Genomic DNA, 18,631 nt, shown 5'->3' on the forward strand with positions numbered 1-18,631 from the left:
ACAGGTAAAAGGGATGTCCTCTAAGCCTGAGGATTCACATGGTGGAAGGAGAGAACCAACTCCCACGTGTTATCTTCTGATCTGTGTGCCCTGGCGTGCACTGCACGCACGCGTACAGTTTTTAGTGAACTATCGTCTCACGCTGTCTTGTGTTTTATTCATGGCATCACAAGTACTTTGTGTGCAGGGTTCACTCGTGCTGCTGCATTATCACCTTTGTGAGTGTGGTCCCCGTTCATAGCCATCTTCGCTTTCTTCCTATGTAAATAACTGGAAATTTTACATCATAAATACAGTCTTAGGCATGATTTATGTTTGCTTTTTAGGTTAAAGAAAGGCCTGATGTGGGAGTGTATATCAAAGATTTATCAGCTTATGTGGTCAATAATGCTGACGATATGGATAGAATCATGACACTAGGCCACAAAAATCGTAAGTGTGCTAATAACCGTGATGAAATGCCTGTATTCGAATGCTGGTTAAGAAGCAAGTAAACACAGCTTTTGTCCAATAGAGGTTGAATTTTTTTTTAAGTCCATTCTTTTTATTTACTATCCAGGGAGCATATGTGAGTGAACAATAGCATAGAGTGCTTTTATTTTTATTTATTTATTTATTTATTTTTATTTAAAAATATTTTTATTTATTAAAGATTTCTGCCTCCTCCCCGCCACTGCCTCCCATTTCCCTCCCCCTTCCCCGATCAAGTCCCCCTCCCTCGTCAGCCCAAAGATCAATCAGGGTTCCCTGCCCTGTGCGAAGACCAAGGACCACCCACCTCCATCCAGGTCTAGTAAGGTGAACATCCAAACTGCCTAGGCTCCCACAAAGCCAGTACGTGCAGTAGGATCAAAAACCCATTGCCATTGTTCTTGAGTTCTCATTGTCCACTATGTTCTGCGAGTCCGGTTTTATCCCATGCTTTTTCAGACCCGGGCCAGCTGGCCTTGGTGAGTTCCCGATAGAACATCCCCATTGTCTCAGTGTGTGGGTGCACCCCTTGTGGTCCTGAGTTCCTTGCTCATGCCCTCTCTCCTTCTGCTCCTGATTTGGACCTTGAGATTTCAGTCCGGTGCTCCAATGTGGGTCTCTGTCTCTGTTTCCTTTCATCGCCTGATGAAGGTTAATATTCAGAAGGATGCTTATATGTTTTTCTTTGGGTTCACCTTCTTATTTAGCTTCTCTAGGATCCCGAATTAAAGGTTCAATGTCCTTTAATTATGGCTAGAAACCAAATATGAGTGAGTACATCCCATGTTCCTCTTTTTGGGTCTGACTTACCTCACTCAGGATAGTGTTGTCTATTTCCGTCCATTTGTATGCAAAATTCAAGAAGTCATTGTTTTTTACTGCTGAGTAGTACTCTAATATGTATATATTCATACTTTCTTCATCCATTCTTCCATTGAAGGGCATCTAGGTTGTTTCCAGGTTCTGGCTATTACAAACAATGCTGCTATGAAGATAGTTGAGCATATACTTTTGTTGTATGATAGGGCATCTCTTGGGTATATTCCCAAGAGTGGTATTGCTGGGTCCAGGGGTAGGTTGATCCTGAATTTCCTGAGAAACCGCCATATTGCTTTCCAAAGTGGTTGCACAAGTTTGCATTCCCACCAACAATGGATGAGTGTACCCCTTTCTCCACAACCTCTCCAGCAAAGACTATCATTGGTGTTTTTGTTTTAGCCATTCTGACAGGTGTAAGATGGTATCTTAAAGTTGTCTTGATTTGCATTTCCCTGATTGCTAAGGAAGTTGAGAATGATCTTAAGTGTCTTTTGGCCATTTGAACTTCTTCTGTTGAGAATTTTCTGTTCAGCTCAGTGCCCCATTTTATAATTGGGTTGATTAGCCTTTTACGGTCTAGTTTCTTGAGTTCTTTATATATTTTGGAGATCAGACCTTTGTCAGTTGCGGGGTTGGTGAAGATCTTCTCCCAGTCAGTGGGTTGCCTTTTTGTCTTGGTGACAGTGTCATTTGCTTTACAGAAGCTTCTCAGTCTCAGGAGGTCCCATTTATTCAATGATGCCCTCAGTGTCTGTGCTGCTGGGGTTATACGTAGGAAGTGTTCTCCTGTGCCCATGTGTTGTAGAGTACTTCCCACTTTCTCTTCGATCAGGTTCAGTGTGTATGGACTAATATTGAGGTCTTTAATCCATTTGGACTTGATTTTTGTGCATGGTGATAGATATGGATCTATTTTCATTCTTCTACAGATTGACATTCAGTTTTGCCAGCACAATTTGTTGAAGATGCTCTCTTTTTTCCATTGTATACTTTTAGCTCCTTTATCGAAAATCAGGTGTTCATAGGCTTGTGGGGTAAAGTCAGGGTCTTCTATTCGATTCCATTGGTCGACTTCTCTGTTTTTATGCCAGTACCAAGCTGTTTTTAATAGAGTAATAGAGTTTGAAGTCAGGGATGGTAATGCCTCCAGACAGTCCTTTATTGTATAAGATTGTTTTGGCTATCCTGGGTTTTTTGTTTTTCCATATAAAGTTGATTATTGTCTTCTCCAGATCTGTGAAGAATTTTGATGGAGGGGCTGGAGAGATGGCTCAGTGGTTAAGAGCATTGCCTGCTCTTCCAAGGGTCCTGAGTTCGATTCCCAGCAACCACATGGTGGCTCACAACCATCTGTAATGAGATCTTCTGGCATGCAGGCATACAAGCAGACAGAATAAATAAATAAATAAATAATTTTTTTTAAAAAAAAAAGAATTTTGATGGAATATTGATGGGGATTGCATTGATCTATAGATTGCTTTTGGTAGAATTGCCATTTTTACTATGTTGATCCTCCCAATCCAAGAGCAAGGGAGATCCTTCCATTTTCTGGTGTCCTCTTCAATTTCTTTCTTCAAAGACTTAAAGTTCTTGTCAAATAGATCTTTCACTTCCTTGGTCAGAGTTACCCCAAGATATTTTATGCTATTTGTGGCTATTGTGAAAGGTGATGCTTCTCTGATTTCTCTCTCTGCTTCCTTATCCTTAGTGTATAGGAAGGCAACTGATTTTTTGGAGCTTTCTTTTCATTAATACCAGTCTTTTCCTTCCTTCCTTCATTTCTTCCTTCCCTTTCCTTCCCTTCCCTTTCCTTCCTTATTTATTTATTTAGAGGCAGGGTCTTACTGTCCTAATAAGACTTTATTTATTTATTTATTTATTTATTTAGAGATAGGGTTTCTCTTTGTAGCTTTGGAACCTGTCCTGGAGCTCACTCTGTAGACTAGGCTGGCCTCAAACTCACAGAGATCCGCCTACCTCTGCCTCCTGAGTGCTGGGATTAAAGGCATGCAATACCACCACCCAGTGACTTTATTTATTTTTATTATATGTATATGAGTATGTTGCCTGTATGCATGTAAGTGCACCACATGTATGCATTGCCCACAAAGGCCAGAAGAGGGCAAAAGATTTCCTGGCACTGGAGTTACAGATAATTGTGATCAGTTGTGCGAGTGCTGGGATCCAAACCCAGGTCCTCTGAAGAGCAGTAGATACTCTTGACTGCAGAGCCATCTCTCCAGCCTCTTTTTTTCTTCATTTTTTTGTTTTCTTGGTATAGGATTCTTTACATAGCCTTGGCTGTCCTGGAACTCACTGTATATACACTGTATACCAGGCTGGCCTTGTACTCATAGAGATCCGCCTATTTCTACCTTCTAAGTGCTAGTATAAAATGTGTGTGCCACCAGGCCCAGCTCTCCAGCCTTTAATAGTGCCAGGCTTTGAAGCTGTCATACTGTTAGAGCTTGATAGTTAAAACATTTTGTTTGAGCACTTAGTAGAAAGTGCTTATGCTGTGTGCTTTATCGGGATGATCAATCTTCACTGTAGTGTGGGGATATAAAGTTCCTCCTTTATGAATGAGGAAACTGAGATGTACTTTAAATACCATGTCTGAGGAATTCAATCACTACGTGGTAGGGTGAGAGTTAGCTAGAATATATACTGCTTCCCTTCTGTTGAAAAGAAAAGCAAAATTAAACCAACATTTTCTTCTATAATTGTTATAGATTTCGCATCTAAAAAATAAAAGTCTTGCCAGGTATGATGGCATATACCTTTCTTTAATCCCAGTTGACGCAGACTGTGGGAGTCCAGCTCCTAGATCTGCTCAGGGTAGCCAAGAGAATGCCTCAGAGTAGCAGGGACATAGGAAAGATTCTGATCTGAGGGTTGCTAGACTTTTCTATCTGGGGAAACAACAGCTTTCTGCTGGTAGCTTAATAAGAAAGGAACTTCAACTTAAATAATCTGTTTCTTGACAGTCTCTCTTTACATAATACGTCCCTGTCCTGCTGAGTTACATATTTTATATTCAGTTACATCTCTTTACTGCTGCATATTTCTCTTGACACACACCCACTCTCACACTCATTCACTTACACTTCTGTATCGTTCTCTCGCTCGCTCGTTACTCATCACTCATTCATTCCCTCACACTTCTCTCACGCGTCCTCTCTTCATCTCTCACACTTCTCTCGGCCGTCTTTCTCTCTCTGCATTGCTGCCCTCTCCTCTCCCACAGACAAACTCTGGACAGTTAATTGTAAGTTACATTTTCAGGGCCCGACTCATACTCAAAGCCCAAGATAAGTCATGTAGTTTCTCTTGGGCTAGGAATGTCACAGTGACTGGCCAGTGAGCAACTGTGGCCTTACACGTAGCTCTAAGCTGGTGAGGGTTCCCAGACAGTAAACAGTTGACTGAACCCTGAGGCTGGGGAGTAGATGCAGACTAAAGTTGCTTCAAGCTCTGGTCTTGACTCAGTAAAACAACACCTGGGAAAATGACCTCATGTATTTGTCTCTAGGAACAACCAGATAGTCTCTAGGGGCAGCTAGCCTGCTTTGAATCTGCTCTGAAGTCTAAAGTTACTGTGTAAAAGGCTGTCTTTGTGACTGAGAACCCTGTGTCAGTCTGAGTAATGTAAAATATCCCAGTATTATTTCTGTTCATCAGAATTATACAATAGTAGAAGTCATCTTCCTAACCATCCACAGCTATGTGTGCCCAGTGGATGGAATGTTTTCATGAGATAAACACACAAGCAGTGGGAATACACCCAAAGCTGTTCTTAGGAAAGAAATGAAGTTCTTAGGGAAGAAATGAAGTTCTTAGGGAAGAAATGAAGTGACTCATGAGAAACTACAGACAGGAGCAATTGGTTTCCAGAGCCGGTGACCCCATGGCCTTTCTAGATGAGTTGGCTTGTTAAACACTAGTTAGTTGTCACTGCTCTACATTCCCATGGCCTTCCACACCCAGTGTTCAAGAGGCAAAGGAGATGGGCTTCTGAGATTGAGGCCAGCTTTGTCTACAGAGGGAGTTTTAGACCAGACAGAACTGTCTTGCTTGTGATCCTCCTGCCTCAGCCTCCTAAGTACTAGATTAAAAGAATGAATCTCTACACTGATTGCTTAGCTTGTGTTAAAATTTTTGTTTGTTTACTTTTGATTTTAGCAAAAGTCTCACAGGTAGTTCTGGTTGGCCTGGAACTTGATATATAGATGAACCTGGTCACAGAGTTCCACCTGCTTCTGCCTCCTCCTAAGCACTGAGATTAAAGACATGCACCATCCATGCCAAACTCTTCATGGTTTAACAAAGTTCCTGTGGAATTGGCATCTTTTGATGCTGCTGTATATGGATCTACCCTGTGTGTGTGTGTGTGTGTGTGTATGTGTGTGTGTTTTAAAGATTTATTTTATTTATTATATATACAGTGTTCTGTCTGCATGTTTGCTTGAATGCCAGAAAAGGACACCACATCTCATTACAGATGGTTGTGAGCCACCATGTGGTTGCTGGGAATTGAACTCATGACTTCTGGAAGAGCAGACAATGCTCTTAACCTCTGAGCCATCTCTCCAACCCCACATCATGTTTTTAATGACCGATTAGTGACTTAACTATTCTATAGTAGATTAAACAATATTGTATTGGATCTTTCTGGTCTCACTGTTTTAAATAGTGTTGTATTGATTTCTAATGTGTGTGTGCAAATCAGTCTGTGGTTTAGAGTCCCAAACAAAATTCTCTCTGGAAAGAGTTGTCAGCAATTCTTTTCCCATTTATCTATCTATCTATCTATCTATCTATCTATCTATCTATCTATCTATCTATCTATCTATCTATCTATCTATCTATCTATCTATTATATACACAGTGTTCTTGTCTGCATGTATGCCTGCAGGCCAGAAGAGGGTGCCAGATCTCATTACAGATGGCTGAGGGTAACTCAGTTGGTAGAGTGCTTATCTAGCATGCACAGAGTTGAGGGAGGAAGGTCATTGGTTAAATAATAAAGAAACTGCCTTGGCCCCTTTAATAGGACAAAAAATTAGGTAGGCGGAGTAAACAGGCATAAGCTAGCTAGGCAGCCATGAGCCAGGCTGTGGGAAGAGGCCCGCAGCTCCCTACTACACAGAGTCCTGGGTCAATCCCCAGCACTCCATAAACTGGGTGTGGTGGCGCAGGAGGTAGAGAGATAGAAGATCAAAGTTCAGGGACAGCCTGGGCTACAGAACACCCTGTGGAAACAAAAAAAAAGTAAACATAAAGGCATTCTGTTACAGTTTTTAAGGGTTTCTTTTCTTTGTTAAAGGTTCTGTTGGTGCAACTAACATGAATGAGCACAGTTCAAGGTCCCATGCCATTTTTACAATTACTATAGAGTGTAGCGAGAAAGGTGTTGATGGAAACATGCATGTCAGGATGGGGAAGCTCCATCTTGTGGATCTCGCTGTAAGTAACAGGACGCTACGTTTTCCCTTAAAGATTGATTTATTTATTATGTATATAGTGTTCTGCCTGCATGTGTGCTTGCAGACCAGAAGAGGGCACCAGATCTCATTACAGCTGGTTGTGAGCCACTATGTTAGCACTGGGAATTGAACTCAGCACCCTTGGAAGAGCATTCAGTGATCTTAACCTTTGAGCCATTTTTCTAGCCCACAGGATGCTACTACTTAAGGGAGAGTTTTTCTTGTGCTCCAGTTACCTGTTAATAAAAAATTAAAGCCAAAGGCATGGTGTACATGTGATTTTAAATTGCTTATTATTGTGGGATATCTGACAGTAGATATAGTAGCATTATGACTGCGCTTTTTTTCACCTACTGCCTAGACTTTTTTGTCTATTCTTCCTTTTTCCCTTATTGTTTTGAAGTGAATTTCAGACGCTACATTGGAATATTTTAAATTACTTTTAAAAACCCAGATTTTAGAAAAGTACTTCTTGGTTTTAAAAAAAACTTTAGTTTTTATCTGTTTATTGCTAGGGGTCAGAAAGACAAGCGAAAACTGGAGCCACGGGACAGCGCCTCAAGGAAGCTACAAAAATCAACCTTTCACTTTCCACCCTGGGCAATGTCATCTCTGCCTTGGTGGATGGAAAAAGCACGCATGTGCCATATCGGAACTCTAAACTGACGCGTCTTCTGCAGGATTCCTTGGGAGGGAACTCAAAAACCATGATGGTAAGACTTCAGTCATGGCATAGTTAATTTGTCTAAGGCAAATTTAAGATTCTAATTTATTTCCATAATTGATGTGAATAGCATTTTACAAATCAATTCCTTTTCTTTGTGTATTACAAAATGTAATTGCCTGTGGTTGTGTTGTTTCCGTACCTATGTACTGGTTTTTCGAAGACCAAACTGTCTATCTAGTTTGGGCATTTGTTTTGGTAATGATGATATTAGTAGCTGTGTAGAATGATTTACGTTTCTAATTCAACAGTGTGCAAATATTGGGCCAGCAGATTATAATTACGATGAAACCATCAGTACCTTGCGGTATGCCAACCGAGCCAAGAACATTAAAAACAAAGCGAGAATTAATGAAGACCCTAAGGACGCTCTGCTTCGTCAGTTCCAGAAAGAAATAGAAGAGCTGAAGAGAAAGCTTGAGGAAGGTAACTTCTCACAAAGCTTACTGTAGTTGAGGCTTGCTGGTGACCACTGCATTTACTTCCAGAACAACCTGCCAAGCAGTAGCCTCTAGCACTGACATTTAAGGTGTCTTACGCATGTGCATCTGTGTATGTTGGACATGTGTGAGTGCAAGCACACTCATGCCGTGGTGTATGTGTGAAGGTCAGAGGACACCTGTGGGAGCTGATTCTCTCTTGCATTATGGTTTTTGGGATTGAACTCATGTCAGACTTAGAGGGCAAATATTTTACCTCCTGAGCCCTTTGTTAGATTGTAACATTGACATTTAAAAATACTATTTCTGAGGAATATGAGTCTTCTAAGAAAAATTTTTTTTCCCCTTTTTTTCTTTTTGGTTTTTCGAGACAGAGTTTCTCTGTGTAGCTTTGGAGCCTGTCCTGGAACTTGCTTTATAGATCAGGCTGGTCTCAAACTCACAGAGATCCGCCTGCTGCCTCATCCTGAGTGCTGGGATTGAAGGCATGCACTACTATTTCCCGGCAAGAAAATGTTTTCTAAGACCATCTAGATTACAAAGTTTGAAGTCACAGCCCCTGATGGTGGTGGTGGCTGTGCACGCCTTTATTCTCAGCACTTGGGAGGCAGAGGCAGTCCAATCTCTGAGCTCGAGGCCAGAGTGAGTTCCAGGACAGCCAAGGCTACACAGAGAAACTCTGTCTTGAAAAACCAAAACAAAACAAAAACAGGAAAGTTTGAAGTCCGACTGATGGTGATGAGGAACTTCCTGATCAGTTCTGGAACTCCCACGCCGTTAACAGGGGGATGAACCCTCTCTGACTGGTGTAGACTCCCTGTGCAGCAGGTGAAGGGCCTGGAGTCTAAGCCATTGGAGTCTCTGGGGGAAGACCCAGAGACGACTGGTGTGTCTGGGGAAGAAGCCTGAGAACCACTTCACAGATAGTAAAGTTGTGTTTTTAAATGGCCACTAGGTGGCATTTGTAGCCAGTTTGTTTTTAAGATCTTTTATTCCCCTAGTTAGTGCTGAATGCGTGCCTTCATTTTGATGATTTCATTTCCTTCCCCTCTCTCTGCCTCTCCCTTCCTCCCTCCCTCCTTCCTCCCTCTTTCTCTCCTTCTCCTTCTCCCCAGGGTATCTCTCAGTAGCCCTGGCTGTACTGGAACTCACTATGTAGACCAACCAGGCTGGCCTCAAACTCAAATCCACCTGCTGTCTCTGCTTCCCAAGTGCTGGGATTAAAGTCGTGCGCCACCACCACCCGGAGTTCTCTTAGTCCTTGTGATGGCGTGGCTGTGCACATTGGGTAGACATGTTCCAGTCCCTGTGTATGTGCTGGGCACGCAGCCAGAGGCAGTCGTATAGTCATATTCTCTGTGATGTGTTCCACTTCATTTTTATTCTTCTGACCCTATGTTCAGTAGGCAAAGACATTAAAGGACTTTTTTGTTTGTTTGTTTTGTTTTTGTTTTTTGAGACAGGAGTTCTCTGTTTCACAGCTCTCGCTGTTCTAGAACTTGCTTTGTAGGCCATGCTAGTCTTGAGTTCACAGAGATATGCCTGCCTTTGCCTCCTGAGTGCTGGGATCAAAGTACTCCACCACCACCCAGCTAATTGTCACATTTTTAAAAATGCAAATGCTAGCACGTAATCCTTGTGTATGTTTATACCTCTACTCACCATGTGTCAGACTTTAAGTTCTCTTTCAGGACTGTAAAATAAAATTTATAACTAGGCATGAAGGTACACCTTTAACCCCGCACTCAGGAGACAAATGCAGCCAGAATGCTGTGAGTTCCAGGCCAGCTGGAACTACATAGTTAGGTCCTGTCTCAAAAATTAATTTTTCTAAGAAAGTAAAATAAAATTTCTGTGTACATGTGTGTGAGGTTGCATGTGAATATGTGCATGTGTGCATGCTTAGAGACAATAACAGAATGTGTCCAAATACTGTTCATTGTTTCGGTGGGCGAGGGGAAGACAGGTTCTCATGGACCTGGAACTCCCCAAGTAGTCTGGGCTGGCTTGTCAGCAAACCCCAGGGATCCCCAGTGTACACCTGCTTGTCAGGTACACTGTGAACGTTTAGGTAGATTTTCAATTTGTGTTTGAGCAACAAAAATGTAATGAATTGAATGAATATAGGCATTTTCTAAATAGCCAGTGACTTGGTACAGACTAAAAATGGTTAAATTTCTGTTCAAGGGGAAGAAGTTTCAGGCTCTGACGTCAGTGGGTCGGAGGAGGATGATAATGAGGAGGGTGAACTTGGAGAAGATGGAGAGAAAAGGAAGAAGAGAAGGGGTAAGTTCTCTTCATGTTCTGATCGCTCACAGCTGGCTAGAATTGCTCCCTGATGATGTCCACTTTATATTTGGCATTTTTAATTATGGTATTGGTTCCAGCAGGGAACTTACGCTATATATGGTTAACTTTGTAAACATTCTCTCTTGTTTGTTTTGCTTACCCAGGATGCCATATCATCTCCTGTAAAATTTTAAGTTGTGAAACTGTGGTAGGAGATACACTATCTTCCAGCTTTACATCTGTTAGGTCCCTATCAGTTTTTGAAACTAGGATAACGTGGGATTTTTCTTAAAGTGATGTTAGCCTTTAAAAATAATTTGCAGGTGGTGAGCTGCGTGAGGAATACAGTTTTTCACTGAAGTCCATCCTTTTTTTTTTTTTTTTTTTGGTTTTTTTGAGATGGTTTCTCTGTGTAACAGCCCTGACTGTCCTGGAACTAGCTCTTGTAGACCAGACTGGCCTTGAACTCAAAGAGATCCTCCTGCCTCTGTCTCCCAAGTGCTGGGATTACGGTCGTGTGCCACCACCGCCCCGCCCCCCAAGTTCTTTCTTTGTAAACTGTGTGGCATCCTCACCCTTTGGAGCAGCTTCCAGCATGAACTGCTTTGCTGAGGCTGCAGAGGGCAGAGAGAAAAGAAGGTCCCTGCCTCATTTCAAACCCTGAGCGCTCCTCAGCTCCTGCAGGCTGCTGCACAGTCATAGTTAATCAGTCTTGGTGAAAACAAGCCTATCACTGCTCGGTGAGATCCCAAATTAAAAACTGAAGATTTTGTACATCCAGAATACAGAAAAAGCACCAAGTAGGGCAGAAGTTGGCAGAGTACAGTGTGCTGGCCATGTCCATGTGGAGCCTTTTTTTTTTTTTAAAGTGTTCTTAAAGCAGCCACAATCATTTGTTTACGTGTGATTTATGGCTCTTTCACATCAAAACACGTGACCTGGCCCTTTGCAAAAACTCTTTATCAGTCCCTGACTTAAAAAGTGTTTTTAGCCGGGCGGTGGTGGCGCACGCCTTTAATCCCAGCACTCGGGAGGCAGAGGCAGGCGGATCTCTGTGAGTTCGAGGCCAGCCTGGTCTACAAGAGCTAGTTCCAGGACTGGAACCAAAAAAGCTGCGGAGAAACCCTGTCTCGAAAATAAAAAAATAAGTGTTTTTATTCATAGCTAGTTTTTCAGAGTAAAATAATGTTTTTTTTTTTTTACTTGAACTGAGAGTAGACTTACTAAAAATAAATTTATATAGAAAAAGTGCCACGGTTTAATATGTTAAAATATTTTAAATATGTCTTAACTTGTGCTGAGAAGCTTAACATTTTTCTCTGAGCCTTGTTAATTATGCTGTCAAGCTTTAGACATAAGTAAAATCTGATAGTGTGTTTTGGGGGGATGGGACTTGGAGACAGTGCCTTGTCTATAATGAAGAGTGGCTGATTTCAGTAATGTGAATTGTGTGATTTTTACATTTTAAAGTTGTTTCTTTTTCTTAGCAGTGTATATAGACTTGCATGTCACTAGGTGACATTTTGGTCATTTCAACCCTCTGAATAATTATGTTCAGATGAGTAGTGGGGTTTGCACTACTGCGGATCTGTAAAGAAATGCAGTTTTAATCCCGCATGGCTTTGTGACAAGGAAGCAGCTGGACTTAGTTGTAAGCTAGAGTGAGTCGCTCTTGAATGCAAAGCTTGATTGTCCTCTAAATTCTTCCTACAGAACTCAAGTTTTCTCTGTGTATTTTTGTTCATTTCTTGTTCCCTCTCTCTGGTTCCGTGGGCTCGTTTCTTTGTCTTCCAGGCAGTAGCAGCAGCAGTAGCTCAGACTCCACATGTTCTGTCATAGAGAAGCCTCTGGATGAGTTCTTGCCTCGTGAGTGGCGGCCCTCACCTTCTCTAACAGAGCTCTGGCTTCTCCATCACTCATGGGCTTCATTTGAGAGATGCTGCCCCACTCCCTGTCATGACTGGTTCATGTTGGGCTCCCAGGAGGAAAGCATGTGGCCCCACCCTGCCATGGCTTCAGTTAACTGAAACATAGGCCAGAGCCTATGTTTGAGACAGTGAAAGAAAGACTCATGCCTTTGCTGCTGAGATAATGTCAAGAGAGCCAGTGAGCTGTGTGAAAGAATAATTCTCAGGATTCTCTTTTATGCTTCGTTATATGTTTTTAATTCTGGTCAGTGTAAGAGATGTGAACAACACATCTTGAATCTCTACGAGTACAAATTAATGTTTGTTGGTGCAACAGCGCCCAGTGTAACAGGCCGTGTGTGCTCCAAATAAAGGATGAGCGAAGCCTAAGGCAGGTGAAGAAGACCGAGTAGCACTTCATCCCAACTGGATGCTTCCCCACTCCTAATACCGGTCAATTTTGAGACTCTTTCTGAAATGTGATTAGAAAATTCGGAGTCACACAGAGTACAAAAAGTTTGTCTAGACTTCTCTAGTCTTAGATATTTTTTTAACTGTAAGTTAAAAAGCATTATTTAATTTTGTCTGTTTCTACTTTCAGAAGAAAATGGAAGTGATGCTTGCTTTCACCACCTTGCAGCTTGCTGTCTCTTAAAGCATTATCTGTGTCCTTACCTTTTCCAGACTAATGGCAAAGGCCATTGCTTTTAGCTTTACCAGGGAAAATCTCAGGAATCTCAAGACACTGTGTCTGTGAACACTGTTGAAGCAAATTACCAGAACAGCTGACCTCACCTGATAATTTATAAAACTCATGACATTGTTCAAACACCACATAGAAGCACAGTTTTGTATTATAAACTGTGAAATGAGAGAAAATATATGAGAGGAAGCATTGTAATTTAGTTTTCTGTTCTTACACTTACCATTCTTAGAGAGTAGTTATATGAAAGTAAGTTACAAAATGAGTTGTACCTTATTCAATTCAAGACTTTTTTTTCCAATTCAAGAAGCTTTAATTGCTGTTTTCATGCCTAGCATTTAACTTTTGTTGTCATAACGTGGATGCGTTGGGGAGGTGGAGAGATTATCGTCCCAGCATGTGGTTGCTGTGTGTAACTTGTGTGTATTACCCCTCCCATTAAATATGAATGGTCATTCAATGTCCCTTGCTTGAATCATCAGCTGTCATTTATTTATCTAGTCATTATTTAATCACCGAGAACAATCAACACGTAGGCTGAATGTAAGTTTGCTACTATACAGGTGCACTTCATTTTACGTATTCAGAGAGAACTGCTTACAAATCAAGTTAGGAAATAAAATATTGTGAACTTACTGCCTTTAAAATTCATTAACCCTGTTGTTAATCTCACGACCAGTATAAACTTGTGCAAAATAGTTTATCTGTGTAGTTACTTCAGGTCTACCTGGTGGATTTTCTTAAAATGGGGAACACCTGTAATGTGTCTTTATAGGAGAAACATTGAATTGGGAAATTTTGGAGATGGACAGTGAGAGCTTTGTTCCTTTTAACTTGCAAATTTTAAAAATTGACTTCATTTTTGTTTTTGCCCTTTTAGATATTTTTGCAGGTCTCAGTAGGTTCCCAATTCCATGTGTAATCCATCAGCATATGCACTGAGCTGGTCCACTTGCAGGGGCACTGTGGGCACCTGGGATTGTGTGGGAACCACAGAGGGGATTGATTGCGTCTAGCATTCGTGGTGTCTTCTTATGGAACATGCTTTCTTTTTCTGTGGACTCTATTTCAGTTTTGATTATTTGATTCATGTCTTTGCTCATGCCAAGTGAATGCTGTTACACGTTTTCTCTGTTTTACAAAGGAAATAATGTTTTCCTTTCTTCCCTCCTCATCTCTGTGCACATGCTTCCTGTCTGCGACTCGCTTACCGCTTCTTTGCAAGACCAAGCAGGTTGGTGTGATTGGCTCGCACTCCACGTGGTGCAGCTACTCATTCTCTCAAGACCTTTTATTTAAGTTCTTCACATTTTTTTAATTTAATAATTTTTACAAGGTAAGTATCTGTCTTTTTTTTAATTCCATTTTAACTATTTTAAAAAACTTTTCCCCTAAATCCTTAATAATCTACTAAACCAATTTTTGAAAATACACTTATAATTGATTTGACATTCAGGCCAAGAGTCCACACCATGGGTGCTTGTGATGCAGATACATTAGTGCTACCCTTACACCCACCCTACCAGGTCACCTTCACTCAGGTAGCACTTGGCAAAGGGGAAGGGAAAGGCTCACTACCTCCCTTTGACATCAGAATGCCTTTTTAGATTTCTTTCTTTCTTTTTTTTTTTTTTTTTTTTTTCCCTTAGACAGGGTTTCTTTGATTAACAGCCCTGGCTGTCCAGGAACTCAATTTGTGGACCAGGTTGGCCTTGAACGCACAGAGATCCTTCTGCTTCTGTCTCCCAAATGCTGGGTTAAAAGTCTGTGTCACCATCACCCAGCTGCCTTTTTAGATTTATTTACTTAAAATTTTTGTGCAAAGTTTTATCATGGGGAACTAGAAAAGTTTCTGAGATTGTTTTGTTTTTTTAAGTTGATTTGGTTGAGGAGACTGTGTATGTGTGTATTGTCCTGGGAAGGACCCAGGGCTTTGCACCTGGTGGCCAAGGACTGAGCTACGCCCCCATCTCCTTTTAAAAATGTCTTTAGAAGCACATGTAGTTTCTTATCCCATTGGAGGGATGAACGTGCTCAGTGGCTGCATAGGGGCACAGACCAGTTCAGGCTCCTGGCAGCTCCTTCCCAGTGGAGGCTAAGACTTGTACACAGGGGAGCACATGCTCAGGATTAAGGCATCAAGGAATGCCTTAAAGATTTATGTACAAGTAACTATTGGTCACCAAATTTTTACTTTTTACACAGTCACATTTAACTTAAAGTGTTATCTGAAAAATAATGCCATGGCTTGTCACGGTGTTTCTGCCTAGAGCCACATGGGACTTGAATGTGTGGACTTTTGAACTGACCCTAGATGTGTAGAGAGTGTCTTCGTGAAGCCCTCGTGCACAGTGAGACACCTGCTTCCAAAACATGGGTTTGAAGGGATTACTATGTAAGGCAGTCAGTTCATCAAGAGACAGTGTTTATATATTTTTACGTGCAACCCTTTTTGTATTACTCCCTCCTGATGGGTTTTTGGAACCCTTTATAACATTAGCAGAACAAAGCACTAAAAATCCGAGATTCATTTACTGACCTGTCTGTGCCTTTGGCACCCACGCCTTCCACACACACTATTTTGGTTTTAATGTATTTGCGATTTTCTCTAAACATTTGTAGTCCTGAGGTGGAAGTTACATACATGTTTTATTGTTGCATATACTTCCTGAAAACCTCAACTTAGACTTTTCTCCTCAAATTTTTAGTAAGTATTATTATGGATAAAAAATCTTTTCAAGTAATTCAATTGGGAATAGAAGTTAACTTATTTGTGAAAAATTTTCTTCTACAGCGTAATTCAGAACGTTAAAGGCAGGTGGCTGTGCCAATAGACTGAGGCCCACCGCTGACACGGAGTGCAGTGAATCACACCACACCAACTGCCTGGATCACAGCTCTTAGTTCCTCTTTGGTTTTGTGCCTAGATTTTGCTTTAGACTTTGGTTCTGTAGAAGGAAGGATGCCATTAAACCCTTAAGTTCCTAATGAGATTTTGTGTTGAGTTGAAAAAGCCTATGCATGACCCTGCCTTTCATGATTCCTACAAGAATATACTCAGATCTGTGGTGCAATCATGATTTTTTTCAGTCCCTTTTCCTTCTTAGCAGGAGGAGCTGGGTTTGGGGGTGGAGACATTAATCTGTAATCCTCCATCCTCGTCCCTCGGGAAGGAAGTTGAGAATGGCAGACTCTCAGCAGAGCCTCAGGTCTGACAGTTCTGTGAAATGCTTGTTGTTCCAAGGGAGCGCGTTTCTAAGAACTTGCATCAGCCAGAAATGAACTGTCATTGGCTCAGTTTCAGAACCGTTTTAATAAGCTAGTGTTTGTTTTCTCTTTCTGATTTTTTTCATCTAACTTGATGGCGTTGAGGTTCACGGATGAACTTTGTGTGAGCAGGCTGCGTACATACACCTACACGTGCTTGGACATTGCAGTCAGCTGGAAGCTGCATTCCATCTTATTAGTTGGTTTTGCTTCTACTGACTGTTGTCTTAGCATATTTGATCAGAGTTAGGGACTTTGATGGTCTAGTTTGACATAGTAAGTTACTTTGGAGGCTCATATGTGATTTACCAGTGAAGCTTATCAGTGTAAAATACCTGCTGTAAATGAGTAACTTACATAATGGCTGTGAAAATGATTGAAGAATCATTTTCCCTTTTAGCCTCTCCTTGCCATTTGGGGACCCACAAGCTTTGCTTTTTTATTTGGCTTTCCTATTACTTTCTTTCCCTATTTTTCTGCTCATCTACTTTGTTTCTCTCCTTTTTTTTTTTTTTGTTTTCCCTTTACATATCATTATACAGTTGAACAACAGTTTGAATTTATTAATGAATTTAAAAAGTCTAGGAACTACGAAGTAGAAACGGAAGTTTAACATTTGCTGACTGGGTATAGACAGTGCTATACTAAGCTAATTCTTATGTCTGAAACATTGACTGCTTTTAGTGACTGCTGCAATTACATGACTCAAATAGGTAAAAAGAAAGTTTCCCCAGATAAGATGGTGGAAATGCAAGCGAAAATTGATGAGGAGAGAAAAGCATTGGAAACAAAACTTGACATGGAAGAAGAAGAAAGAAACAAGGCTAGAGCTGAACTGGAGAGACGGGAGAAGGACCTTCTGAAAGCCCAGTGAGTGTGGTGGGGTCCAGACAGGCTCGTGGCTGCAGTTTCTGTGTTCTTCATAAAACTGTGCATCAGGAAAGTCAAGCAATTAAAAAATAATCTAAAGCTTGATCTTTGTCTCCAAGATCTCTGTTTTAGGGTAGAGGGTCCACCGTGTGTGATATTTTTAAAGCTTGGGTCTTTCTGATCATTTATTCTCTGTAGGAGAAAATAGTGGCCAATGTGAATGATACCTTAACTGATGAGTTAATGCCATGTACTGGTATGATTTGGAGAGATAAATCACATGACTGAGCTTTTCTAAGTGCATCTTCAGTTCTCCTTCAATGGAGGAGTGAGATTAGAGCGGCAGACAGGAATTTAGAGTGCTCTCCTCTTCCTTATAGACAAGAGCACCAGTCTTTGCTGGAAAAACTCTCTGCTTTGGAGAAGAAGGTCATTGTTGGTGGTGTGGACTTGTTGGCCAAAGCTGAGGAGCAAGAGAAGCTTCTTGAGGAGTCCAATATGGAGCTGGAGGAGAGGAGGAAGAGAGCTGAGCAACTTCGGAAAGAACTCGAGGAGAAAGAGGTGACGCCATGTTGAGTATGGTGTGTGAGGCATGCCTGCCCTTTCCAGAGGGAAACTCCCGGAAATAGGGTGGAAATAGACTTGAAGACAGTAGTTAGGAAACATCTAGATCATTTGTTGCGTTGAATTTGCAACTTAAAACTTTCTGAACTTAACCTGTTTTTATCATAGCAAGAACGCTTGGACATTGAGGAAAAATATACCAGTCTGCAAGAGGAGGCGCAGGGAAAGACCAAGAAATTAAAGAAAGTCTGGACCATGCTGATGGCTGCAAAGTCAGAGGTTCGTGTCTTAGAAACTGCCCACAATGCAGTTCAGAATCTTAATGTGAGCTTATGGGTTTTTTGTTTTGTTTTTGTTTTTAAGACAGAATTTTTCTATATAGCCCTAACTGTCCTGGAAATTGTTCTGTAGGCCAGGCTGGCCTTGAACTCAGATCTGCCTGCCTCTGCCTCCTGAGTGCTGGGATTAAAAGTGTGACTACTGCCTACTGCCACCACTGCCCCCACAACCTAGCTTTGTGTGGTTACAGCTGTGAAGCACTAAAACACTCCTTTCTGTGTGTTTGCAGTGTGGTCCTGCCCCTGGCTCTAAGTGACAGTATCGGTCTGTGCACGAACTGGCCAGTTCTCACCAGGCCTTATAGACCAGTGTCCTGGGCTCAGTGCAGTATTTGTGATTGAAATCTTGTTTTGTTTGTTTGTTTTCTGTTTTTCAAGACAGGGGTTTCTCTTTAGCTTTGGAGCCTGTCCTGGAACTCACTCTGTAGACCAGGCTGGCCTCAAACTCACAGAGATCCACCTGCCTCTGCCTCCCAAGTGCTGCAATTGAAGGTGTGTGCCACCGCCGCCTGACTTATTGCTTAAAATCTTGTTTGCTTTATACTGTCATGGGTTCTCTGGTAGATGGCTGATCTCCAGCAAGAGCATCAGAGAGAAATTGAAGGCCTCCTGGAGAACATTCGGCAGCTCAGCCGTGAGCTTCGGCTTCAGATGCTCATTATTGATAACTTCATACCTCAGGATTACCAGGTGAGGGGAGAGTCTGATTTAGACATTGGGTCATTGGCAAGGGCTAAAGAATAAAGAATAAGC

The 18,631-nt window shown here is 41.6% G+C and overlaps 1 protein-coding gene across 3 annotated transcripts in view; it reads left to right on the top strand.

The window, feature by feature from the left end:
* Kif3a (kinesin family member 3A) overlaps window positions 1–18,631 on the top strand; it is a 39,809-nt gene that overhangs the window by 14,681 nt on the left and 6,497 nt on the right. The window contains exons 5-15 of one of the 3 annotated variants that reach the window (XM_057773888.1): window positions 327–432; window positions 6,617–6,756; window positions 7,292–7,489; window positions 7,752–7,926; window positions 10,128–10,226; window positions 12,024–12,095; window positions 14,065–14,073; window positions 16,820–16,976; window positions 17,357–17,537; window positions 17,709–17,819; window positions 18,443–18,568. In XM_057773888.1, the coding sequence (XP_057629871.1) occupies window positions 327–432; window positions 6,617–6,756; window positions 7,292–7,489; window positions 7,752–7,926; window positions 10,128–10,226; window positions 12,024–12,095; window positions 14,065–14,073; window positions 16,820–16,976; window positions 17,357–17,537; window positions 17,709–17,819; window positions 18,443–18,568 (1,374 nt within the window). The remainder of the gene's footprint in view (window positions 1–326; window positions 433–6,616; window positions 6,757–7,291; window positions 7,490–7,751; window positions 7,927–10,127; window positions 10,227–12,023; window positions 12,096–14,064; window positions 14,074–16,819; window positions 16,977–17,356; window positions 17,538–17,708; window positions 17,820–18,442; window positions 18,569–18,631) is intronic. The other 2 variants (XM_057773886.1, XM_057773887.1) reach the window with 2 other exon arrangements.

This window comes from Chionomys nivalis, chromosome 7, assembly GCF_950005125.1.
Source record: "Chionomys nivalis chromosome 7, mChiNiv1.1, whole genome shotgun sequence".
Taxonomy (NCBI): Eukaryota; Metazoa; Chordata; class Mammalia; order Rodentia; family Cricetidae; genus Chionomys; species Chionomys nivalis.